At 42.0% G+C, this 27,319-nt stretch overlaps 1 protein-coding gene across 1 annotated transcript; it reads left to right on the forward strand.

Annotated features, from left to right (window-relative positions):
* The first annotated feature begins 1,705 nt into the window (after window positions 1-1,705).
* On the forward strand, window positions 1,706-25,341 carry TNNI3 (troponin I3, cardiac type). The gene is made up of 8 exons (XM_056542766.1): window positions 1,706-1,812; window positions 8,007-8,180; window positions 8,764-8,805; window positions 11,677-11,808; window positions 12,678-12,767; window positions 22,513-22,698; window positions 24,012-24,117; window positions 25,081-25,341. The coding sequence occupies exons 1-7, from the start codon at window positions 1,771-1,773 to the stop codon at window positions 24,111-24,113; spliced, it is 768 nt and encodes a 255-aa protein (XP_056398741.1). The 5' UTR covers window positions 1,706-1,770; the 3' UTR covers window positions 24,114-24,117; window positions 25,081-25,341.
* Window positions 25,342-27,319: the final 1,978 nt, after the last annotated feature.

Below are 27,319 nucleotides of genomic sequence, written 5' to 3' on the forward strand. Positions count from 1 at the left end.
GTTTTCCTTAAAGGGGTACTCCGGTGAAAAACTTTTAATTTTTTTTTTTTTTTTAAATCAACTGGTGCCAGAAAGTTAGGCTACATTCACACGGAGTAAATCAAGAGTAATTCATGCCGAAAAATTTATGGGCGGAAAAAAGAATTTGATTTTCGCGTGAAATTCGTGCAGAATTGCATGCGGGAATGGGGGAGAAAGAAGTGAAGGGTTTTTCAGCCATTTCCTCACGAATTCAGTGCAAATTTTTTTTACCATTGACTTCTATTGATTTCTGCTAGCGGATTCCGCTTGAAGAATGGACATGCTCATTCTTCAAGCAGAACGGAATTCAGCATCGGAATTCCGCTAGCAGAATTTCTGCAGTGTGAACAGGACAGCGGAAATAACATTAAAGTCAATGGGCAGAGGAGATGTGAATTAATTTGGAGAGGAGAATTCAAGAGGAATTACTCCGTGTGAACGGGCACCCTTAAACAGATTTGTAAATTACTTCTATTAAAAATCTTAATCCTTCCAGTACTTATTAGCTGCTGAATACTACAGAGGAAATTATTTTCTTTTTGGAACACAGAGCTCTCTGCTGACATCATGACCACAGTGCTCTCTGCTGACATCTCTGTCCATTTTAGGAACTATCCAGAGCAGCATATGTTTGCTATAGGGATTTTCTCCAGCTCTGGACAGTTTTTAAAATGGACAGAGATGTCAGCAGGGAGCTCTGTGGTCATGATGTCAATAGAGAGCTCCGTGTTCCAAAAAGAAAAGAATTTCCTCTGTAGTATTCAGCAGCTAATAAGTACTGGAAGGATTAAGATTTTTTAATAGAAGTAATTTACAAATCTGTTTAACTTTCTGGCACCAGTTGATTTAAAAAAAAAAAGTTTTCCACCGGAGTACCCTTTAGATTCATAACAGAATGGGAAAATCGTGATGTGAATGCACCCTTTGTAGTCATGGGAGGAGGTCTCCACAGATGCTTTCTACCTCACTGACCCTGATTGACACGTCCCTATACACACATAGGTATAGATGGCAGCAGGGTAAGGAGCAACACTGAGGACCACCCCTATGACTACATGCCCCATTCTCAGTGACTTTTTAAACTATGGGGGGTATTTATTAAAGCATTTAAATGTTTTTGGGTTTTGTTTTTTTCCAGTGGTTTGGCACCAAAAAGTCGCACACGCATTGCATAAATTTTTTTGTGACTTTTTGTTCATGGCAGCTTTGAAAGAAAACACAAAACAATCACAAACAGACCTGAGCCACAACACTGCCTTTGGAGAGCACGTTTAAAAGGTCACACAAAAAAGTCGCAGAGTAGGAATCTTACAAAAAAAATGTCCTAAAGGGGACAGGCGCAGGTGGGGAGTTTGACTGGGGTGGTACCGTAATGCAGGTGTGCTAAGGTAAGCTCAAGGACAGAAACCTCCTGTCTCTTTATATGGTACACAACTACAACTCCCAGCATACCCTGACAGTAAGGACATGCTGGGAGTTGTAGTTGTGCAACATCTGGAGAGTTAAAGGTTGCAAATAAGAAATCCTGTGACTTATTTTTGGTAAATTGAGATGGAATGGAATCTCATCAATGGGAGGAGTGAAAGGTTTCTTACCATATGGAGACGTGCCATATACATTGGAGGGAAATCCTATTGATGCATTTGTCCTATACAATGCTTACACCTTATGTAATTACTACCGGTGTTCTGCTTTTGTTATGGCTAAGGAATAGTTAACATGTTTTTCCTTTATCATCTCTGATTATTAATGTTTTTTTTTCTTTCGGATTCTTGCAGGGAAGAAGCAAATGTAAGTATTTTGTGTGGTTTTATTTGAGCTTCACTATGAGTTAGAGCAGTGGTTTCCAAACTGTGGCCCTCCAGCTGTTGTAAAGCTACAACTTCCAGCATGCCCAGACAGCCCTTGGATGTCCAGGCATGCTGGGAGTTGTAGTCTTGCAACAGCTGAAGGGCCTCAATTTGGAAACCACTGACTTAGAGGCACTGATTTGTCTGTAGAAGTGTTCTGGAAACATTGTTCCCCTCTCCGAGCGCACTGACCACCAGGGAACAGTGGGACAGTTACGAAAGCCCAATCACGGAGTGCTGATTGGTGGCGACTGGTTCCCATGGCAGACAGGGGTCTTCTAAAGATCCCTGTGGCTGCCATGTTGAGAACTTAGTTACATTCTACCACAGGCAGAGTGCAACAGAAGAACGGAATGTTGACAGTATACTGCAATACATATGTATTGCAGTGTACTATAGTAGCAAAGAAGCTATTTCTTTTTATATATATATTTATTATTTATATATATTTTTTTTAAATCTAAAATTGAATTATAATTTGTATTACGACCTGCAGAAATGTCCAAACTATTAAAAAATTACATTGTTTATCCAGCATTGTGAAAGCCATCAATGAGGAAAAAAATAGTAACTGGCAGAGTTGCATTTTTCCCGTAAGATGGGGAAAGAAAAACTACAAATTACCAAAAGAACAAGCTCTTTGCACAGATACAAAAAAAAAAGTAATGATAAAATAAAAAAGGTATAGTGGTCAGAATATGAAGATGCAAAGCTATCATGGAAAGCTGTACACCTTTTTTTTTTTTTTTGTATTTTGGACTCAAAATACTACGTGTAAACCCAGCCTAAAAGGTCATTTCTTTTCTTTTGGCTTGTCCATTGCCTTCATGGCGGGCTTCATATTGTGCGATATGACATAGATTCATGTGTTGTCAAGTGGGCGCCATAGCTGCAGATGTGGTGGCTATTGATGGCACATGCAGGAGTGGCATGTCTTCTGTATGCTGAATCATTACCTTGTAACCTAATGCTGACTGTGTGGGCGTGGCTTTGTACTGTATGTGGGAGTGGCTTTGTAAACCCTCCCTTTTGCTAGGTATAAATAAAGCTCACCCTCACTAGCAAGGGGGATTCTTCCTGAAGCTGGTGGGAGAAACCGCGTTGCTGGATCACAATTTGTTGTTTGTGCTTCTTCAGCTATAGTGAATTCGCTATCCTGGCAGACAGCACTGAGCCTGAATTATTATGTCTGGATTTCTACAACATTTTACACCCATGAGCACTTCCTTCTTTCTACTGCTAATACCTCTCTAAATACTCCCATGACCACTTCCCTCTCTACTGCTAATACCTCTCCCTATACACCCATGAGCACTTCCATCTCTTTACTGTTAATACCTCTCCCTACACACCCATGAGCACTTCCGTCTCTCTACTGCTAATACCTCTCCCTACACACCCATGAGCACTTCCGTCTCTCTACTGCTAATACCTCTCCCTATACACCCATGCGCACTTCCCTCTCTACTGCTTATACCTTACCCTACACACCCATGAGCGCTTCCGTCTTTCTACTGATAATACCTCTCCCTTTACACCCATGCATTCTGCTAGCCATTCCTTGATGCTCTATGACATTGTTTGCCTACCTTTAAATGGGTATTCTGGTGGAAGAAAAATATTTTTAAATTAACCGGTGCCAGAAAGTTATTTCTATTTACAGTTCCTGGCACAGACAGAGAGGTCAACAGAGAGCACTGAGGTCAGACTGAAAAGAACTACACAACTTTCTCTGTAGTATACAGCAGCTGATAAGTCCTGGAAGGATTAAGATTTTTTAACAGAAGTCATTTACAAATCTGTTTAACTTTGTGGCAACAGTTTATTTTAAAACATTTGTTTTCCATTGGAGTACCCCTTTAAGTCTTCTAAAATAATGACTCCTAAATCTCCTTCCTCAGAAACTGAGGTCAGGACTGTATCACATATTCTATATTCTGCCCCAGGGTTTTTACGCCCCCGGTGCATTATATTGCACTTATCCACATTAAATGTCAGTTGCCAGAGTTCTGACCATTCTTCTTGTTTACCTAAATTATTTTCCATTTGGTGCATCCCTCCAGTAACATCAACTCTGTTACAAGTAATAAAAAAAAAAGTAAAAAGCAAACGCTAACATATAGTCAGGGGCGTAACTATAGGGAATGCAGAAATAGCAGTTGCACCAGGGCCCTGGTGCCCAAGGGGGTCCCAAAGACACCTCTTCCAATAAGAAAACACCAGTATTATACTTGACACATGGTAGACATAGGGCCCTGTTACAGATTTTGCATTGGAATGTACGAGTTATGCCTCTGCATATAAACTATATGTTCTGCAAAATAAACAAAACCCCAAATTGCTGCCTTAATGTATAAATTAAAAGATATTAGTTCCTGCAAAAACTTATTATAACTTATTACATATTATAATATATAAAATATAATTTGGTCTTCAAGGGTTTAAGCTCATTCTTTACATTTTATTTAATACTTTATTGTCTATTTAGCTTTTTTGCAGTTTCCAGATATGACAAGGTCTTAATGCATTGAGAATTGTGACACATTTGTGAATCGATGCTTGTCCGTATACAGCAGGAAGACAGTATCTGCCCTTCTGGGCTGTGATTTCCTCTAATAAGATCTTTAGCATAGAGAATAATGTATTTCTATTTTTGGTAATACTCATTTAATGAAAAGTGGAGAAAGGAGAAATTGAATTTTTCATCAAATCCTAGGTGACATTTCACTGGTTCAGCAAGATGTAAAATAATATATGGAGGTTTCATAGAGGAGATGACTCAGAGACGATGCATCCAGAGGCGCATCCCGGTTTATATACTGGTAGTACAATGTAGAGTGCTCCGAGACATGACATTATTTATTGTCACTTATTGACGTCTATACTACTAGAATAGACAAGCTGCTCTTCACAATAAAACTGAATGAGGAGGACTATAATATTTATATATTTATATTGTATAGTATTAACTATTTCACTAATATGTGATTAGGGGTGTAGACAGAAATCATAGGACCCCATAGCTAAACCTAGAATGGCTCCCACCACCACTGAGAACTCTGAGAAATGTTCTGCTTTATTACAGAGTTTTCTAATGGACAAAAATGAAATTACCTAAAAAAAATAAACTCCTTAAAGGGGTACTCTGCCCCTAGACATGTTATCCCCTATACAAAGGATAGGGGATAAGATGTCTGATTGCAGGGGTCCCGCCGCTGGGGACCCCCGCAATCGCGGGTGCGGCACCTGAGACGGAGCGAACTTTACTTCATGCCGGATGACTGGCGATGCGGGGAGGAGGCTTGTGATGTCACGGTCGCACCCCACTCGTGATGTCATGGCTATGCCTCCTCAATGAGGGGGCATAGACTTGCATTGAGGAGGGCGTGGCAGTGACATCACAAGCCTCCGGCGCTGCACCCGACGCTCTAAACAAACGCAGGGTGCAGCAGGGAGATCGCAGGGGTCCCCAGTGGTGGCACTCACATGATCAGACATCTTATTTCCTAACCTTTGGATAGGGGATAAGATGTATAGGGGCAGAGTACCCCTTTAATATGCTTACCTTCATACCTCCATCCAAGTGGTGTCAATAGGAATGACATACCATGATGTGTGTGGGTCAATCAAGCACTGTTCTCTGAAGTGATGTCACTATGGGCTACATATTGCTTCAATTATGACCTTGCCAATCTGCACCACATACAGTTAACTTAAAGGGAATATGTGATAGGAAAATGACATATTGTTTAAGTTTTTATATGAAACATATTTGTTAAGAGTTTTTGGTGATTTTTTTTTATTTTTACTAATTTTCCATTTCACAGACTAGATTTTAAAATAATCCTGAAACCTTGCAGTTTTCATTTTTATTATGAGACTAACTTGAGACTTTCTGTTCTGTCTGTGATGATCAGGAGGAGACTGCTGGAGAGTAATGTCTACAGGATTACAGCAAAAGATGACACCACTAGGTAGAGAAGATAATAGGAGCTCAGCCTCCCCGCACCTGTAGAATGACCTCTGCTCAGGGCACAGAGCATGCTTACAAACCTGTCCCATAGAAAAGGGTTTGGAGATGTTCATTGTGTCTATGTCCATGGGGCTTGCTATAAAGAATATCACTAAATGCTGTGAAAACAGCTCAGGCAAGATGGTTGCCCCCATAATAATGTAAAATAATGTAGAAAATAGAAAAAAAAATACATGTGTCAGTCCCTGGCTCTAATTAGTAGAATAAAATCTTGGCAACACATTCGCTTCAAAGTTAAATGATCACATTTGGTGCTGTATTACTTATATATCTATAGAGGTCCCTTTTAAGCAGGAGTTCTTAGGATCTTTAACCCCTTTCCAACACAAACGTGTACGCTATATTCTGAGTTAAGGAAGTATGTGGTGGGCTCAGGAGCTGAGCCCACTGTATACACATGGGTGTTGGCTGCTGCAGTTTACATCCACCATCAGTGACTGTCAACGAAGATCAGTCTGATGAGGGACATTTAACTTTCTACCATGATACCACGATCAATAGCGACTAAACATATAAGGGGCCTTGTAGAGGCCTTGTTAAAAATGAAAGAAGCGATCTGACTGGTTGCTATGAGCAACTCAGCAACTTTTCCTCTGCACAGGTTTTGATCAATCTCCCCAATAGTTAGTTATTTGACAGGTGCCATGCTTGTCAATCATAGGGTGATGATGGGTTGTCATGGCAGCTGGAGGCCTTCAGAAACCAGCCATGTCAGATACTGTACTGTTACAGTCTGCCACAGGCAGGTTGTATTAGTAGACCTCTAGTTGAATAGTACAATGTAATTTCATAGTATTGCATTGAATTATAAAACTATTGAAATGATTGCCTATACAAGTCCTCTAAGGGGACTAAAAAGGAGTAAAAAAAAAAAAGCAAAACAATTGAAAACATTCCCTTTAATAAAAAATTCTATTATTTTCATAAAAAAGAAAAAATCCAAACTCAAGAAGGTGGATGAGTGAGTGCTTCAGTGATGGTTGACCTTTAGCACACAGAATCATTGGAGCTCAGAGTGATCATTGGGTTCTTGGTCATCTGTCTTACTAAGGCCCTTCTCCCACAAGTTACTTAGTAAAGTGGGGTCACCAGGTCTCATTCTGGTTGTTTCAAACCTCTTCCATTTATGAATTGAGGCCACTGTGCTTTTGGGAACTTTCAGTGCAGAAGATTTTTTTGTACCTTTCTCCAGATCTGTGCTTCCACACAGTCCCCCCCCCCCCCCCCCCCATGATTATTTTTTTGCTCTTATATGCATTGTCAGCTGTGAGACCTTATATAGTCAGGGAGGCGTATTCCCAAGTCCTGCCCAATTACATTTACTACATGTGACTCAAATCAAGATGTAGAAATATCTCAGAGGGGATGAAGAGAAATGAGAGGCCTTCGGAGCAAAATGTCAAGTATCATAGTAAAGGATCTAACTACAAATGTCCATGCCAAAATGTCTGTTTTCACTTTTTCATTTTGGGGTATTTAGTGTAGAATAATGGGGAAAAATATACTTTTTTTTAATTACTTCGGCACAAGGTGGTAAAATAACAAAATGTGAAGGGTCTGAAACTCTCCAAATGATTCGTATATGATGGTTGGGAAACAATGACCAGTTATTAATACTGTCGATTATAAGGGGTCAGAGCTTGGCTTTTTTTTTTTTTTTTACAAAGTTTTAAAGATTGATTTATTTGTTCAATGGGAGCATGATACATATTGATATATTGTAGACTCCACCAGTAGGGTCTGCAGGAAGCCTGAATTTCACTATTTGATCGGTTCTAAGTATAATTACTACATTCTAGTACACAAACATCCAAATAAACATGCTGCTGATGTACACCACTCTGCCTGCCGTAAGAAAGGTAGACAACCAGCATCCGAACCACCCTCTCAGCCAGCAGCATGAGGAGTAGTGAGCTAATTACATGAGGAGGGGGCTTATTACAGTGTGTCATTCCAGAAGTAAGGTGGGGCGTGTCAAAGGGCAAGCCAATGGGCAGAGCCAATGGGGAGGCCATATTAGCTTTTGCCTAAGGTGGCAAAAATCCTTGCATCAGCCCTGGCAGCACTCTATCTCCATGACAATAATGTTCTTACTTAAATAGTATGAAGAAGAGGAGTATGTTGAGGAAGAAGAGGAAGTTATAGAGGAAGAAGAAGAACCTGAGCCAGAGCCAGGGCCACCAAAACCTGCTCCTCCTCCTGTTGTAGCTCCACCTCCGCTCCGAAGAAAGTCATCGGCAAACTATCGCTCCTATGCTACTGAACCACATATCAAGGTAAAGAAACAGGAAGGGTGTTAGGATTCTATCTGAATGTATTTTTACATTATATCTCAGGTCAGGTAAAACTAGCAATGATTGGAGGTTGTAAGCGAGTACTGACCTACCAACAACCAGCAGCACTGGTCCTTATTGTGGTTCCTCAAATATGCCGTCCTTATAATAAATCATTGTCTTACTTCTGAGTAATAGCGATGAGTGGCAGGGGCCATATTCGAATTTGCATATTCGCTATGTTTGTTCTTTTTTTTCATGTGAAAATTTGTAATGAAATTCGCATAGTGCGCATGCGCAATTATATCTCACCTAAAAGAAGGGAGGGATCAGTGTCCAGTTTGGAAATGCCGATATTTGTATAACTATTTGCATAGATATTTGCATTAAAAAAACGAATATTTGTCATGATGTATATATATCACTATATTCTAAATATTTGCGAAATTGCGAATTGAAGATATTCGCAGTAAAAATTCGTATTTTTAATATTCGCGCTAAAACCTAAAGCATAATAACTAAATGTGTAACTTTTTACAGTAATATTAAGAGGAAAAATAATTTTTTATGTGCTTTCTTTCTCCAGCGAAAACCAAAGATCACTGCATCTCGAAAACTGCAGCTGAAGGTACTATTCATTATAACTTTACTAGATGACAAAACAATATGTCTGCTCCATTTAAAGGGGGTTAAGTATACAAAACTCGTATTCACCAGATTGGCTGCAAAGAGTGTTTCTCACTATGGTGGACCTGCCACATTCATGCATTTCATTGATTTTAAGTATAAACATGAGATGCTTTACTTTTGCTTTAGTGGTGTGGCAGAAAAAATGCGCACTTGTTCCATAGATTACATGAATGCTGGGGGTGCCGGGAGCTGGACACACTGTGATCAGCATTTTAAGGGGATCCTTCTAAACATATAGGCCCTGATTTATGAAAGATTTATTTGGGTGGTGGGTTTGACTAGCGTGCATCTTATTACGAAGGTGCAGCAGGATGATGAATTTTGCGCAGCTCTGCTGTGGTGGGAAAACCTCTACCACATGCACTTTTTCTAGACGCTTGTGAGGGAGGGAAGTAGACACTTTAATGGGTCCTGAATTTGGCAGGTTAGGTGTTTTTATTTACTTTCACAGAGCTGCCGGGACATTTTTACTTGCATCTTAGATGCTACAATCAAATTTGATTGCTAAGGGGTTAAAGATCGCCGTGATTGGTGATGTCTGGCATTAGAGATGGGTCCTGTTGGCAGATAGCCACCAGGACCACCCAGCTATGACCAGCACTCCTGAGCGTGTGTTATAGAAGGGGAGTGGGACGCTGTTGTCCACAAGAGGTTAAAGGTTGAATTGTGGAAGGTAGAAATTATTCTCACGCCTACTGGTAGGTGGTGTAGCTTTGTGCCTAAAAAAATTACCTTTGCGCACAAAATAGCGACTTTTGACAAAAGTCGCAAATGATAAATATGTGACCACTATATGGTCAAAAAGAAAAAGTTCTACAGGTAGGCAAAAAGAGTGAAACTGTCTATATCAAAAGACACATAAAAGTCGCTAAATATGCTGCTTGTGCCCGCATTGTGCAAAAACATAGACAAAAAAAATGGTATTCCAGGGAAGTATTGTAAATGTATAAGAAAAAAGCTCCAAAGCTACCACACTACCTGGATATGTTCCCTGTAAATGATCCTCCTGTTGCCCCTTTTGTATTTTCTGGCTGCTTAATATTCTTTGCCATCCTTGCCTCATAGATAGTACATTTCCCAGGAATCATTGCAGCTCTTCTCTGCCGTTCAACTCACTCTCTGAGAAAAGCCCCCACCCTCCTGCTCTGAGGAGAAGAGAGAGAGATTCAGTGTCTGATTGGATAAGGCTGGACATACCTCCCAGCTCTCAGCACTTAAGGGAGAATGATTCATCAGTGCAAGGCAGAAACCACCTGGTCTGTGTCTCTTAGGAAGGTGGGGGCTGTTTTCAGTGAGACACAGAGGTTGACAGTATGACGTATTTTCTTCACTCCCTGCATGTAAGTGACAACTGAAAGTGGGTAAACTCCTCTATATAGCTAATGAATGATATTTAGTCAATTAAATAGGTTGATCAGAGGGAAATGTTGGGCTATGGGTTTAGTTCGCCAGAGTACCTCTTTAACCTCTTAAGGACGCAGGGCGTACCTGTACGCCCTGAGTACACTCGCTTTTTATAACACGGGGCCACAGCGTTACCAGGGGCTGGGACCCGTGGCTAATAGCACGCGGCACTGATCGCGGTGCTGCGCTTTATTAACCCTTTAGATGTGGTGTTCAAAGTTGATTGCCACGTCTAAAGTGAAAGTAAACTACTCCCGACTAGCTCAGTGGGCTGTTCGGGACCACTGCGGCGAAATCGAGGTGTCCCGAACAGCTGGAGGACACTAGGAGGGTCCCTACCATACTCCTGCATGTCCGATCGCCGAATGACTGCTCAGCGCCTGAGATCCAGGCATGAGCAGTCAAGCGGCAGAAACATTGATCAATGTTATCCTATGGGATAATAAAGATCAATATAAAAGATCAGTGTGTGCAGTGTTATAGCCCCCTATCATTTAACCCCTTCCATAATAAAAGTTTGAATCACCCCCCTTTTCCCATTTAAAAAAAACTGTGTAAATAAAAATATGTGGTATCACCGCATGCGGAAATCTCCAAATTATGAAAATATATAGTTAATTACACCGCACGGTTAATGGTGTATGTTAAAAAAATGCCAAAGACCAAAATAGCGTATTTTTGGTCACCTTTTATTATCATGAAAAAATTTATAAAAGCGATCAAAAAGTCTGATCAATACAAAAATGGTACCGCTAAAAACTTCAGGTCTAAAAACTTCAGAGCCCTCATACCGCCCCATACGCGGAAAAATAAAAAAGTTATAGGGGTCAGAAGATGACAATTTTAAACGTATACATTTTCCTGCATGTAGTTATGATTTTTTGCGGAAGTCCGACAAAATCAAACCTATATAAGTAGGGTATCATTTTAATCATATGGACCTACAGAATAATGATAAGGTGTCATTTTTACAGAAAAATGCACTGCGTAGAAACGATAGCCCCCAAAAGTTACAAAATGGCGTTTTTTCTTCAATTTTGTCGCACAATGATTTTTCTTTTCTGTTTTGCTGTAGATTTTTGGGTAAAATGACTGATGTCATTACAAAGTAGAATTGGTGGCGCAAAAAATAAACCATCGTATGGATTTTTAGGTGCAAATTTGAAAGAATTATGATTTTTTAAAGGTACTGAGGAAAAAAACAAAAGTGCAAAAACTGAAAAATCCCAGGTCCTTAAGGGGTTAAGTATTGGTTCACTAAAGGGATATCAGACCCATATTGAAATGTCAGGCATTGTTTCTTTGTACACAGTTGCTTTCGATTATAAACAGTGACCTTGTATTTTTAAAAATTGGAATGTTATCTCTGATCATAAATTATGGTGGAAAAAAATGTTTGTTTTAGAGTCTGATGCTGCAGATTGCTAAGAGTGAGATGGAACGTGAGGAAGAAGAGAGGGCCCAGGAGAAGGAGAGGTCCTTGTCTGAACGCTGCGAGCCTCTACAACTATCTGGATTGTCTCGTTCTGAGCTGGAGGTAAAGGCAGGGTTCAAGTCCTGCAGGAACGCATGGGAACTAAGTTCCCACACTTTTTCCACAGCAGGAACACCGTTCCCATTAGCAGAAGTCTTGCAGGACCAGCCCTTGAGTGGAAATCTTGGGTGAATTCCCACACTTTTTTTTCCCAGGACTTGACCCCTGGGTAAAGGATAGAGACATAGCACACGTTGCTGTACGAAGGAAAGGCATAACTAATGCATCAAGCGATTGCTTTAACCTATTCAATGGATATGTATCATAATGAGGGACATTTATCAATCTTTGCTTATGTATTCTTTTTTTTAGTAATTTTTTCTTTACTTTTTTTTTGCTTATGTGTGACTTATTTATCAACTGGTTTCAGCCTGTTGATAATTTTCTTTCACGTAAGCAATTTTTCCTTTTTTCCTTTGGTAGTAGCTTTTTCTGCTCCATGTTTGCGCTGGAGTAAATTTAGTCAATTTTTAACGCTGTTGCAACTTTTTTTTGCGCAGTTGTGACTGTCGCAGTTAATAAATACCTGACTACCCGTAGTCCATTTTAAAATTATTACTACGTAGTTAATTTTTGGAAAACTTGCTTTTCTCGCTTTCCAGTCAAAATGTCGCACGAAAAATCGCGTAGTCGCAGTTGCGACAATTTTGCGACAATTATAGAAAAGAAAACCTGACTAAACCCGTTGATAAATGTCCATAAATATTGTTATATCCTAATATATAGACAGAGTTTAACTTCAATAGGAAGGAAATGAAGCGTAGACTGGATACTTTATGGTTTTTGTTTTTTAAGAGGTTGTCTCCCTGCTGGGGCACTGCAAATAATGAAGGCGGACACATGATAACAAACATTTCTTCTATGCCTTGTAGGATCTGTGCAGAGAACTCCATGCAAAGATTGATGTTGTGGATGAGCAAAGATATGACATGGAAGCTAAAGTCAACAAAAACATTACTGAGGTATTTCATTTTCTCCTCTATCCTACAATAAAGTACTTGCAAACGTATACGCTTTTTAAGTATGCTGTATAATGCTTGTTTTTATGTAATGCTCACCTAATATAGCTGATCAATACCCATGCAGATGTGATATTTCTATTGTGGTAGCCCTTGGGGGTGTATGGTAGAGGTGGTATGGTATCGGCATATGAGGGGTTAATGTTAACACTATAGTTTGTGACGCCAGGCTGAGGGCTGGTATGCTGAGGTAATGCTCCGGCCTATCGCCGCCCTTCCCAGTAACGATAGGTGCATGAAATGACTGAAGGTCCACAAGGAGATTGAACTTGAACAACTTTACTTAAGCGCTTGCGATACATCCAAGGCACAGTAACAGTCTCGTACAAACAGTCCTTATGTTGCTTAGTGACTGACAGTTGTTGCGAACCTTGAGCTATTTAGAAAGTCTCTGAATTTAGGGTAGATATTTGCAGATCCGTCCGGATTTAGGGGTTATATTAGGTCTGGTGATGCTGCAGAGTGTCTGGGGATTGATATACTCTCTATTCTGAATTACTCAGCCGTTGCCGCAAGGCTCGGGCCTAACTCACTGCGATAACTGCTGCGCAGATCCTTCTCGTTTGACAGCCCAGGAACAAGAAGGAGAAAACATGGCCGCCGCTCCCTTATATGGGCAGGGGGCGGAATCCGATTGGTCCGAACATCTGTCATTCACCATTACACAGAGTAATGGGATTACATACGTCACAGGGCCTCCAAAGGTCCTTAAGCAGAATACCATAGAGTTTACCTAGTCACGTGACCCGCAGGTCCTGCAACGCTACGGAACCGGTAATTAACCATTTATTTACATATATTACTATATTTACATCACCCTTACATAAATTACTAGGCTATTAGTTGGAATAGAGGCGACAAGGGGTAGGCTACACAACAGGGATCCCTACATCCTAGGGACTCTGGCTATGGGGACCCACACATATATAGGTACCGTATAAGATGCGGTACCGGGACACCACACTATACAGTGTTCATATAAAACTAAGACTTTATCTACCCAACCACTTAGAACTGACCTAAGGAACAACTGCCCCATTTGTCTAGCACCTATATTTCTCTCACAAATATATTTTTTATGTTGCTCACATGGTTTGTCATTCTGTGCTTTGGAGGATTGTATCCTCACTCTTCCTCCCTGAGTCTCCTGTGCTGTGTCTTTTCATCCAGTCACTGCAGGCTGCTCTGTAACCCCCCTTGCTCTGTTTTCATGCTGCAGTGTGATAGGACAGGAGTGAGCAAAGAGGAGTGCTAGTCCTAGCTACTGGACTTTGTCCCAGCTTGTGCTTCAGTTTGGACAAAAATGATGCTGCAGCTGGACAGAATTATGTTCTGGATGGTCTGGGGACAAGTGGTCTTTATTTAGAACACATGATTTCTATAAAAAGGAATCTCCTATGTAAAAAAGAATCTCCTTTTTGTAGAAATCATGTCTTCTAAATAAAGACCACTTGTCCCCAGACCATCCAGAACATAATTCTGCCCAGCTGCAGCATCATTTTTGTCCAATCTGAAGCACAAACTGGGACAAAATCCAGTAGCTAGGACTAGCACTCCTCTTTGCTCACTCCTGTCCTATCACACTGCAGCATGAAAACATGAAAATATTTCCTTATAAATTAGATTTGAAAAGTCAATGTTTTGCCAAGATGTACAACATATAAAACGTTTATGAATCTGACAGTGCCCATTTAACCCTTCCATACAAATTTTTATATCATAAAAAAGAAAGGAATCCTGCACCCCAGCTGTACTTGGAGAAGTCCTATTTATATAAATATTAACATCTTGCATTACATAATACACATTGTAACATATGCTGATGTATGCCAAACATGTATACATGTAAATTTCTATTTTTTAGAATACGAGTGTTTGCTTATCTGCTTTTAAGGACCCAATAACATTTGGATTTTTGTTTAAGAAAAAAAGCAAATACCTTTTACTGTTCCTTTAAAAAATAAAATCATTCCAACTCTTTAGGTTTTCTCAGGTCTCATCGGGTCAAATACTTTTCTACCAAAATGAACCACTAGGTGGCTCTCTGGCTCAGTCTATGAGTTTTTTTTTTTTTGGTATAACACAGTTCGCAGTAGAAAATAAAATAGGGTTTCTGAAATATGAGATCAGATGTGAACAGAAACATGCAGATTATGTTTACTTACATGAAATGACAAACTCATACTGCCGAATGTACATTGGCCTAATATAATGGGTACTACAATAAATAGCCTGTCCTCCTGCATTGTATGGATATGCATAGCATGATGGCACCAGTATTATGATGGCCTATTATAATGACATTAAAGCTATTTATATAGAATAGATGGCGGTTTTCCATTTGCACCATTATGTGGATGCTGTGGAGAGTTGTCCCTCACTCAGTCCAACAGGGTGTAGAGCAGCTGGACTCGCCCGGCTATGTATGCGTGGCATCTCTAGCTTCCCTTGGCATTAACAGCTGGTTGATTACTATGGAAATGTCCTTTTAGGGTATGTTCACACAGGGCTGGTGTGTTGAGAATATGTTGAAGATTAAAAATTTCCAACTAAGTTCATTTTGAAAATCTGCAACAAATCTGTAACAAATCCCCAGCAAATCCGCAACAACGTAGCATTTCATTTTCATGTGAATAGGTTGCCAACAAGTTGTCCTAAAGTAGTGGCATTACTGTGGCATTACCTTCCACCAACCTTTAGTGATTCCCTATAATGGAAAAAGTCACTCAGTTTCCCTCTATATACAAGAGGATTGTGATGAGGGGCAATAATCCCACTATTTTACTGTGACTTGCAGTCAAACACCTGCTATATAGGCAGTGTATGCATCTTCTATAGCAGTGTTTTTCCACCAGGGCGCCTCCAGCTGTTGCAAAACTACAACTCCCAGCATGCCCAGACAGCCGTTGCTTGTCCCAGCATGCTGGGAGTTGTAGTTTTGCAACAGCCGGAGGCCCCCTGGTTGGGAAACATTGTTCTATAGGATGGAGGATGCCACCACCATGCTGAACCCACCATGCCAATTACAGATTCTAATTTAGGCATTTGGGTGGTGGGCTTTAAGCTCAGATCCTTTCTCGTTTCTCTTTCAGGGTAAATAGTTCTGTGCAGATCTATCTAAATGACACTATAAAGTGACTTTTACTGTATTTCCCCTATTAGGAAATAGGAAGTACTGCTCTTATCTTCACATTGCCCCACTTGTCTTTCTCAACTTTCTGAAGCCACATCCTGAGGCCTCAGCAGAGTGAATCTATGTTCTATTAGATATGTATATAAGCAGAGTTAACCCCTTCTCAACATCTTCTGTTCTGGGATAATGTCTCTTTTAAAAATAGTAATTCTTGAGGTGTCCTCGGCTCTTAGGTGATAAGTTATTTTCCTCAGTTATATCTGAATCTGATTTTGTAATGTCCGTTTATTTTTTTTAGTTTTTTCTGTTTCCGTGTGTTCACACACTAGTTTCTTCAGAGCTGTTTGCTATTCTACCTGAATAGGAAATAGTTAATGCTCTGAATGAATGAGAACTCGGGTGCGGTTATTTAACCTGATTTCTCCTGCATTCTGGTACTGGTTATTGTGCATTATACTTTCAAGTCTGCTTGAGCATTTACCTTGTATTTAGCCATGGTTAAAAAGTATTTGTATATCCTTCCTGTTATGTATCTGTTCACACTATGTCTGAGTCTTGCTTGTTACCTGTGCTATGTATGTTATATTCCTGTTCTGGAGTCTATTCAGACTCATCCGGTTCTAGTCTAGTGTTTCATGTATTATATTTCTGTTTCCTACTGGGTCAGCATCTTGTCCACATGGTGGAGTGTGTCTGCTGGCCAGTAGACTTTTGGCTTTATTATTAATGGCTACTCCTTTTGTGGAGTTGGGAGTCCAGTTTGTTTGTTCTGTGTCAATATTGTAGCGCTGGAAACCTGCCTTAACACAACTGTCAATATGTTATTATTTTCCTTTTCCTAGAGAATCTTTTTTTGGGTCACAATCTAAAAAAAATATGAGATTGCATGTAGACATCAAAACTATATGAGACTAGAGATTTCCTAGGGTATCTGTTTAGTGGAAGTCATTTTTTTTCTCCTCCAGGCACCATACAGGAGATCGCGGGGGGCCCCAGTGCTCGGGTCCCCCGCGATCTATAACTTATCCCCTATCCTTTGGATAGGGGATAAGTTCTGAGCACTACAGATGTCCTTTAAGTGCATCATGACTATCTATTGTATACTATCTTGATTTATTTGCTGCTGAAGAAAGGGCCGCCATGCCCTGAAACACGTCCAGCCTTTATTTTATATAAATATATTTTAATTAATTTTGATCATACCATTCAATATCAGTATACCTGATAAAAATCATCTGTGTCTGTGCGCTCCGTAGACACGAGGACGCTGCACATCAAACCCCTGGCGTCTATTGCCATACACGCTGTGCTCACCACTCGCCTTTCCTGCCACACATGACCCACGGTCCATCTGAACATTGGGGTGTACCCCAACTATGAGATTGTCAACTACACAGGCACGTTTGAAATTCAGTGCTCCGTCAGCTCCCTGCAGAACTTGACATCATTACGGGCATTCTTTGACTTGCAGTCCTCCAGCAATACTGCACAAATAGCGGTGAGTGGGGTATATTACCCATTACAACTCTGAAAGCCAACAGTGAGATTGTATTCCATTTTACAAGGACATTATATCCACGAAAATAGAACCCCCTTTTTTGGAAGGGCCCTTCCAGTCATTTAGTCTCCTATTGAATGGTATAACTATTGCATATTATTTGCATTATAAAAAATATTTTAGATTGTATCACATTGTCTAACTATTTTATTTATTACTTAGAGGTCAGCTGCCTTGTGCTTTATACGGTAAATGTCCTTATCTTTTTCCATTGGGTAGTGGACAGCTGATACCTCAGTAATAAATAGGTGAAGTGAACTGCACCCCCATTTTTTTGAATTTCTACATTGGAGCTGAGTTGCATGACTAGCATTTCCTACATTTTGCCTATAAAGGACTGTTTTATAAACACCATTACCTTTAATATACCTTTATAAAAAGTAAAAAATACATATTCAAAAGAAGGGAAAAACCTTGCTTTAACTATATCTCTACTGGCTATAGAAGAAAGCCACTGACAAAGAACATCTTAAATGCTGGCAGGTATATTCGGCAATGATCTCTCTCTATTCTCTCCTTCTCTGGCGCTCTGTCCGTTTCAAGCTCTCTCTCCAATCTCCTTCTTTGTCCCCTGTCACACCTCTTCTTAGTAATCCCCTTTTTCCTCCTGGCCTTAGGAAATCTGATTTTTCTTAGTGGATCTCTCGATGCATTTTCTCTTCCACCATTTTCTTGTGGGGAAGAAATTGATCTCTCGCTCCATTTTCCTTGCTAGATATCACCCTCCCCCAGAAGAGTCCTTCCGCTTATCTCAGATTCTTTCCTTTTTCCATTCTTTAGCTTCACCTACTACTTTGATAGACTCCTCCTCCTTTTAGGCTATGGCTCTATACTCCCCTCTTCATCCTGGTGCCCTTTCGCTTTTGTTTTCTGCTTTCAATCAACCCCCTCGGGGCGTGAAGTTGCCCTTTATGACTCAGTGGGAAGAGGATCTGCAGATTGACCTTCCTCTCCTCTCTTGGCATGATTGCTGTACTCACATGAGCAGGGGTAGTTGGGAGGGTTCGTTGACGGAAACTGCCCTTAAGATTTTACATAGGGCTTATTGTGTTCCTGTCAGAATTCATGCTATATTTCCCTCTGTGTCTCCCCACTGTTTTCGGTGCTGCACGGACGTTGGTAGTATGCTCCACATATGGTGGACCTGTCCACAGGTTTCAGCCCTTTGGAGACAGGTCATTGATCTGCTTTCCTCTGTAACGGGAAGATCCTATGCCCTTGACCCAGCGCTGTGCCTTCTGGGTCTTAAACCTGAGAGATTGCCCTATGTAGTGTTTCGCTTAGTTCAATTTATATTGTTAGCTGCTCGTATTCATATTGCTTTCAAATGGAGGATGTCTGGTCTCTCCTTACCAATGGGGATCTCTCGTGTGAACAATATTATGCTATCTGAAGGCCTAAATGCAATAAGAGCTGACACTATGACACTTTTTTATAAGGTGTGGGGTCCCTGGATCTCTTCTACCCATGAAGCTGATATGTTTTATTATCTGTCATTGTAGCCCTTTCATTTGCCTTTTTATTTATATAGTACCCCCCTCCAGTCCGTCCCCTTTTGTGTTGGCTTATTTTCCTATTACAATTGATTTATTATGTCTCCCCTCCTTGCCCTTTCCAGACTCCTTCCCCCCCTCTCCCCTTCCTTTCTCAGTCCCCCCTCCAGACCTTGGATGTTAGGATACGGCTAGCTGGTTGTGGATTCTCTGTGTCAGCGAGGGATTGGCTTGGACCGTGTTGGTGGACCGGTTCTAGGTTGCTACTGGTTTTCACCAGAGCCCGCCGGAATGCGGGATGGTCTTGCTGCGGCGGTAGCAACCAGGTCGTATCCACTGGCAACGGCTCAACCTCGCTGACTGCTGAGAAGGCGTGGGACAGAAGGACTAGGCAGAGGCAAGGTCAGACGTAGCAGAAGGTCGGGGCAGGCAGCAAGGTTCGTAGTCAATGGCAATAGCAGAAGATCTGGAACACAGGCTTTGGACAACACTAAACGCTTTCTCTGGCACAAGGCAACAAGATCCGGCAAGGAAGTGCAGGGGAAGTGAGGTAATATGGACAGGGAGCAGGTGGAAGCAAATTAGACTGATTGGGCCAGGCACCAATCACTGGTGCACTGGCCCTTTAAATCCTAGAGAGCTGGCGCGCGCGCGCCCTAGAGAGCGGAGCCGCGCGCGCCAGAACGTGACAGCCGGGGACCGGGACGGGTAAGTGGCTTGGGATGCGATTCGCGAGCGGGCGCGTCCCGCTATGCGAATCACATCCCCATCGTGAATGTCAGTGAAGCTTCCGGTCAGCGGGTCTGACCGGGGCGCTGCAGAAAGGAGAACGGCGCGAGCGCTGCGGGGAGGAGCAGGGACCCGGAGCGCTCGGCGTAACAGTACCCCCTCCCTTAGGTCTCCCCCTCTCTTTGTCTCCTTGTCCCTTTAACTGAGAAGAGAACATAGGGGGCGCCTCTTGAGTTTCCTTCCGGAACAAAAAAAAGTCCTGGGTAGCTACATCAGCGGCCGGTAATCCAGAAGAAGTGGGAATGGGGAGGGGGGGCAGAGGGTGAAGCTTGTCACGGGGCAGAGTGTCACCAGGACGGGGGCTATGAGGAAGCACTGCACAGTCCTGATAGGCCTTGGTCAGACCAGGCACAGGAGGAGACACTGAGGCCCGACAGACGGGACTGGGAGCAGACGTGAGGCATTTCTTGCGGCAAGCAGGACCCCAATTCTTGATCTCCCCGGTGGTCCAGTCAAGGGTGGGAGAATGATGCTGGAGCCATGGCAGACCGAGGAGGACTTCAGAGGTGCAGTTGGGCAGGACGAAAAATTCAATTTTCTCGTGATGCAGTCCAATGCTCATAAGCAAGGGCTCTGTGCGGTAACGCACAGTGCAGTCCAACTTCACTCCGTTGACCGAAGAAATGTAGAGCGGCTTGATGAGACGGGTCACCGGGATGCAGAAGCTATTCACCAAAAAGGGCAGAATAAAATTTCCAGAAGAACCAGAGTCCAAGAAGGCCACGGCTGAGAAGGAGGAGTTGGCAGAAGGAGAAATCCGCACGGGCACAGTGAGACGTGGAGAAGCAGACTTCGTACCAAGAGACGCCACTCCCACGTGAGCTGGGTGCGTGCATGCGTTTCCCAGGCGTGGAGGACGAATAGGGCAATCCACCAAAAAATGTTCGGTACTAGCGCAGTACAGACATAAATTTTTATCCCTACGGCGAGTCCTCTCTTCATGGGTCAGGCGAGACCGATCCACTTGCATAGCCTCCTCGGCGGGAGGCACTGGGGTAGATTGCAAAGGATACTGTGAGAGAGGTGCCCAGAGATCAAGGTCTTTTTCCTGGCGGAGCTCCTGGTGTCTTTCAGAAAAACGCATGTCAATGCGGGTGGCCAAATGGATAAGTTCTTGCAGGTTGGCAGGAATCTCTCGTGCGGCCAGCACATCCTTGATGTTACTGGATAGGCCTTTTTTAAAGGTCGCGCAGAGAGCCTCGTTATTTCAAGATAATTCGGAGGCGAGAGTACGAAATTGGATGGCGTACTCGCCTACTGAAGAATTACCCTGGACCAGGTTCAGCAGGGCAGTCTCGGCAGAAGAAGCTCGGACTTCAGCGAAGAAGGACTGGACTGTGGCAGGATCATTGCGGTCCCAGAGCGGTGTGGCCCAAGACAAGGCCTTTCCAGACAGAAGACTCATTACAAACGCCACCTTAGACCGTTCTGTAGGAAATTGGTCCGACAACATCTCCATATGTAGGGAACATTGAGACAGGAAGCCACGGCAGAGTTTAGAAGAGTTTGGAAGCCAGTGGCAGAAGTTGCTGTAGCGTGGCGGTCAACTGCGACAGCTGCTGTCCTTGTTGGGCAATTTGCTGCGATTGCTGGGCGACCACCGTGGATAGGTCAGCGAGACTTGGCAGCGGCACCTCAGCGGGATCCATGGCCGCATCTACTGTTAGGATACGGCTAGCTGGATGTGGATCCTCTGTGTCAGCGAGAGATTGGCGTGGACCGTGTCGGTGGACCGGTTCTAGGTTGCTACGGCGGTAGCAACCAGGTCGTATCCATCGGCAACGGCTCAACCTCACTGACTGCTGAGAAGGCGTGGGACAGAAGGACTAGGCAGAGGCAAGGTCAGACGTAGCAGAAGGTCGGGGCAGGCAGCAAGGTTCGTAGTCAATGGCAATAGCAGAAGATCTGGAACACAGGCTTTGGACAACACTAAACGCTTTCTCTGGCACAAGGCAACAAGATCCGGCAAGGAAGTGCAGGGGAAGTGAGGTAATATGGACAGGGAGCAGGTGGAAGCTAATTAGACTGATTGGGCCAGGCACCAATCACTGGTGCACTGGTCCTTTAAATCTTAGAGAGCTGGTGCACGCGCGCCCTAGAGAGCGGAGCCGTGCGCGCCAGAACGTGACAGCCGGGGACCGGGACGGGTAAGTGGCTTGGGATGCGATTCGCGAGCGGGCGCGTCCCGCTATGCGAATCACATCCCCATCGTGAATGTCAGTGCAGCGCTCCCGGTCAGCGGGTCTGACCGGGGCGCTGCAGAAAGGAGAACGCCGCGAGCGCTCTGGGGAGGAGCAGGGACCCGGAGCGCTCGGCGTAACATTGGATGTAATCATTTGTGTTTGTTGTTTTTTTTGTTTTCTTTTTATTTTGGTTGCTCCTGTTATTACTTTACATTGATTTCCTGCTTTTTTTTTTTTTTTTTTATGTTTATACTTGTACTTTATATTCTATATTTTGTACTTTGTGTTTTGTACTCATGTTTACCATAACTGTAAATTTTTCTCCTTTTGACACTAAATTCTGGCAGATATGACGTCCATATATTACGTGGATGAAAATTCATTTGAGTAAAATAAAAAAAATGTTAATAGTTTCATTTTGAATGGGCTATATTAAGATGAATTCACATGTTTCTATATAACCAGTTGTATGGTATATTAGATATATTAATTGTGCATTTGTAACAGCAGGCGGTCCCTTTTAACTTTACAGATTAAGGACTTGACTCAAAAGATTTTTGATTTGCGTGGAAAGTTCAAACGCCCGACACTGAGAAGAGTACGCATATCAGCCGACGCCATGATGCGGGCACTCCTGGGTACTAAGCACAAAGCTGCCATGGACCTAAGAGCAAGTCTCAAGCAAGTCAAGCAAGTCAAAAAAGATGATGCAGATAAAGTAAGTCCTAGTTTAAAAAAAAAAAAAAAAAATATATATATATATATATATATATATATATATATATATATAGATATACACATTAACCAATCGTTTAGCAAAAATGTTTCATTACATAATGTATATAAACACAGAAGAGATACATTTTGTATATTTAAAGTGACTGATTCTTATGTATAAAGAAATGCATTTCTCCACTACATATTGTAACATATATATATATATATGCAATACTGCTTGTGGGGGTCATGAACTGGCAAGGGAGGCAGTAATACTCCCTAAAATCTATTTGGTAGATCTGCACATTTTTTAGGCAAACTGAACTAAATATTTTTTTACCGTGGTGCTTCACTTTATGATTGATGGGGGACCGACCTCTGGGAGTGGTACCCCCATGGATTTTGAGAATAACAGTCTGTTGTGTTATATTAGTGCTGTCTAACTGTAGCTGATCTGGTTCACTTGATGCACAAAGCATGATACCGTGTTTGACTTTAGAGTGCTTAAGTGTTCATGTCTTTTCAAAAAACTTGTGACATCACAGAAACATGTTAACTGTTTTAATCTGTTGGGGTGCGAGTGTTTAGACCCCCACCAATCTCTAGAACGAGCCATGAGAAATGTGCGGTTAAGCGAGTCACTTCCCAGCTCTCTCCCTTTTCTGTCTTGCTACATGAGATGAGCTCTGTAGACTTACAATGAAGACAGAGATCGCATCTAGCCAAGGAGTGATGAGCTTGAATTCACATTTCCAGCTCGATCTGGAGATCGTTGGGGACCTGAACACTCAGACCCCAACGAATCTAATCTTTTGACATGTCCCTACGACATGTCGAAACGTTTTTCTAATCAATGGGACATGTCAATCCACAAAGCCTTCATTATATTTCAGAGTAGAGGACTGCAATTGGGGTCCTGCAGGACTTGATATAAAACCTGTGGGAGTGGGCAGTTCTTAGTCTTGTGCGGGCAGGAGTGGGTGGTCACAGAACATACACCGGGTCCCAAAAGATCCTGCGTGCAGTTTTGCAAACCCCATGAAATACCCCAGGGGGCATAAAATAGCACAGGGGGCATAAAATAGCACAGGGGGCAAAAAATAGCACAGGGGGTAATGAAATTGCAAAGAGGGAGTAATCTCTAAAAGTCGTGATAAAATGTTTGAGCGAGTGAGCGGGATTGGACGCACGTGTTGCAGAAGCGGGCGGTAATGGACAGAATTCCAGCGCGAGCAGGATAAAAAATACAGTATTGCTCTATTTCAGAGCAATACATTTGTAATAATGACAATTTTTTTTTGGACTGTTCTTTAGGAAATACGTGAAGTTGGAGACTGGCGAAAGAACGTCGATGCTCTTAGTGGAATGGAAGGAAGGAAAAAGAAATTTGAATCCTCTGGTGCAGCTCAGATTTAAGAAGGTATTGATGTGGCACATTTATATGTCCCTGTGATACTTAACTCTTTATATATAACATAGTTTTGTTAAGTTTATGTCTCATGCCGGACAGTACAGAAAAAGTTTAATATCACTGGGGGGGTTTCAATCCTCTGTATGGAGCCCCAACTCTCCCACAGAGTGGCGCTTCACGACCCGTTTTGGGTGGGGGTCGTGATGCGCCACTCCGTGGGAGAGCTGGGGCTTCGTACAGATGATTGCGAGGGGCCACAGTGCTCAGACCCCCCATGATGTTAAACTGCGGATAGGGGATACGTTTTTCTGTACTGTTGGGCATGAAACGTCTTTAAATTAAAACTATTTTAAAAAGTTTGTTTAGATTTTTTTTTTAGATATAGAACCAGTAGAGTTCTAGTGGCAACTGTCTTAGGGCTCATGCATTGGCTCTCTAATGGCTTTGTGTTGTGCAGAATCATAACATGTATGAGCACTCTATTGTTCATTTGTGTGCTTCCGATATATAGGGTGCATGTGCCATGCTTCTTGGTGAGGAAATCCTGTGTACCCTTGGAGTCCAACAGAGACTGTATAGCTCTGGGCTAACGTCATCATACAGCAGTGTTTCCCAACCACGGTGCATGTGCATGTGTCCGGGCATGCTGAAAGTGGCAATTTTGCAGCAGTGGGAGGCACCCTGGATGGGAAACACTGCCATACAGCCTCTGCAGTAGACTGTATGTGTTATCCTACTGTCCAGGATCAGAATAAAAGGGTCTTTTTTCAGGCAGCACCCGTCTTCTCCCTCTGTTTGGTCTAGTATTGCAGTCCAAGTGATATTGGTAATATATCTGCTGTACATTTTGTTGAAATGTCTCATACATGTATGGTGTACAATGACCAAAATGTTCATATTTTTTGTACACAAGCAGTTCTTGTTTGTTTTTGGATGCCATCACTCTTATATTATGTTTCTTGCTTCTTTTAGGTCAAAAGTAACACAAACTGGAAATTGTTTCACTGGCCAAGATCCCTCATTCCTTTGTGTCAAGTTTTTTGTAGTATTTTATGCATGTGATGAGGCAATAGTCAGGCTACATCTACAAGTCCTCTCTGATTTGTATTACTCATTGCAAATAAAAATTCATGATATGTAAAAATGTAGTATATAAGGTTGCAGTTGTGTTATACTCATACCATTGAGTGGAAGCAATTTTCATGGATGGCTTTGGTTTCATTGGGGAGAGATATCAAGATGACTTATAGTAAGATTCTCTTTGTTGCCCATAAACAGCGATTCCTTTATTCTTAAAAAGGCCTCTGAAAAATAAAATTGGATTGGTTGCAGCTGTCTTTTGCCTTAAATAATGGTTGTTACATAATACAGATGTACTAATGTTATCTGGTTTTCACAGTAATGCTGCATTAGGGTTTTGGGTTCCATATACACTATGCTTGCTGCATAGTGTATATGGCTTTTTGTTCTTGTGTTCATTGGTGTGCCATTTTGCGCCAACTTCCCCCAAATTGTGCAAACCACATCACTAATGTGAAAACAAACCAATTTAAGCACGAAAAGCAGAAAGTAGGAATGGATGCACTCACCCGTATTCACTTGCTTGAAGAAATGTATTCAATGAAAGGACAGCATAGTACAGCGGGTAGATACAGAGGAGTGACCTCGCAGCAAGCTGCGAGGTCACTCCTCTGTATCTACCCACTGTACTATGCTGTGTTGTCAATGAATACATTTCTTCAAGCAAGTAAATACGGGTGGGTGCATCCATTCCTACTTTCTGCTTTTTGTGCTTTTGTGACTACTGAATTATAAGGAGTAGCACCCCCGTCAGTGCCCCATAGGTGTAGCTGTTACCATCTAGCCAGTGGACGTGAGTATAAGCAGCAGTGTCGGACTTGGATTCTACTGTGTTGGACAAACCAATTTAAAGTTGGTCAGATAAGTGCAAAAAACTTGCACCAGACTCTGGAGGGAAACCCACCATGAATCTATTAGATAAGCAGAAAACACCAAAGCCATACCCTCTTTTCGTGATTCTGTGGGCAGTTGATGAGTCAGATGCAAGATCATTGAAAAACCGATGGGAACTCTTCATGAATCCCATAGGGATGGTGTGCAAATGCTTATTAGGCTAAAAAAAAAAAACATATCATGAATTCCACTGAAACCCATAGTTAATCTGGGCCAATGGGGGAGATTTATCAAAACCTATGCAGAGGAAAAGTTGACCAGCTGTCCATAGCAACAAATCAGATTGCTTCTTTCATTTTTCTGAGGCCTTTTCAAAAACAAAATAAACTATCTGCTATGGGCACCTGGGCAACTTTTCCTCTGCACAGCTTTTGATAAATCTCTCCCAATGTGTGTATTAGTAGACTTTTTTCTATTGAGTTCCAATAAAATCAATAATAAAAAAGACCATCATTTGAACAATAAAACCTTTAAATAACAGCTGTTTTTGTGGTACAAAAAACAGCTCAAAAACCTACGGGGGAACATGGCCAAAAAGGGTATTCTACCTCATTGTGACTAGTGTTGCTCGCGAATATTCGCAATTCGAATATTATTCGCGAATATCGCATATTCGCGAATTCGCGAATTTCGCGAATATAGCGCTATATATTCGTAATTACGAATATTCGTTATTTTTTTATTTTTTTTTCTTCACAGTACACATCACAGTGATCACCCCTCTCTGCTTCCAGCTTGTGTGGTGTAAAGAAGGCTGTAATACTACTGTGTGAGACTGGCGTGCTAAAATTCGCATATACGAAAATTCGCATATGCTAATTTTCGCATATGCGAATTTTCACATATGTTAATCTTGCATATGCTAATATTCACATATGTTAATTTTCGCATACGCGAATATTCGCATATGCGAAAATAACACGAGAATATAGCGACTATGCGAATATTCGCGAATATAAGACGAATAGTCGTCCATATATTCGCGAATATTCGCGAATTCGAATATGGCCTATGCCGCTCAACACTAATTGTGACATGAAATGATGACACCAACCCCATGATCACACCTGGTACAAATAAGTTATACTGAAAAGACAAGGGCTTGAACCCACAAGTAATTACTCAGGAGGTGGCCACACTAAGCCTGAGCTATGCACAACCAGACCCTTTCAGTGCTGCCCATACGTATTAAATGTGTAGTCCCATCTAGAACCTCTTTCCATGTGCCCTGTTGGGC

The sequence above is a fragment of the Hyla sarda genome, chromosome 10, assembly GCF_029499605.1.
Source record: "Hyla sarda isolate aHylSar1 chromosome 10, aHylSar1.hap1, whole genome shotgun sequence".
In the NCBI taxonomy this organism is placed as follows: Eukaryota; Metazoa; Chordata; class Amphibia; order Anura; family Hylidae; genus Hyla; species Hyla sarda.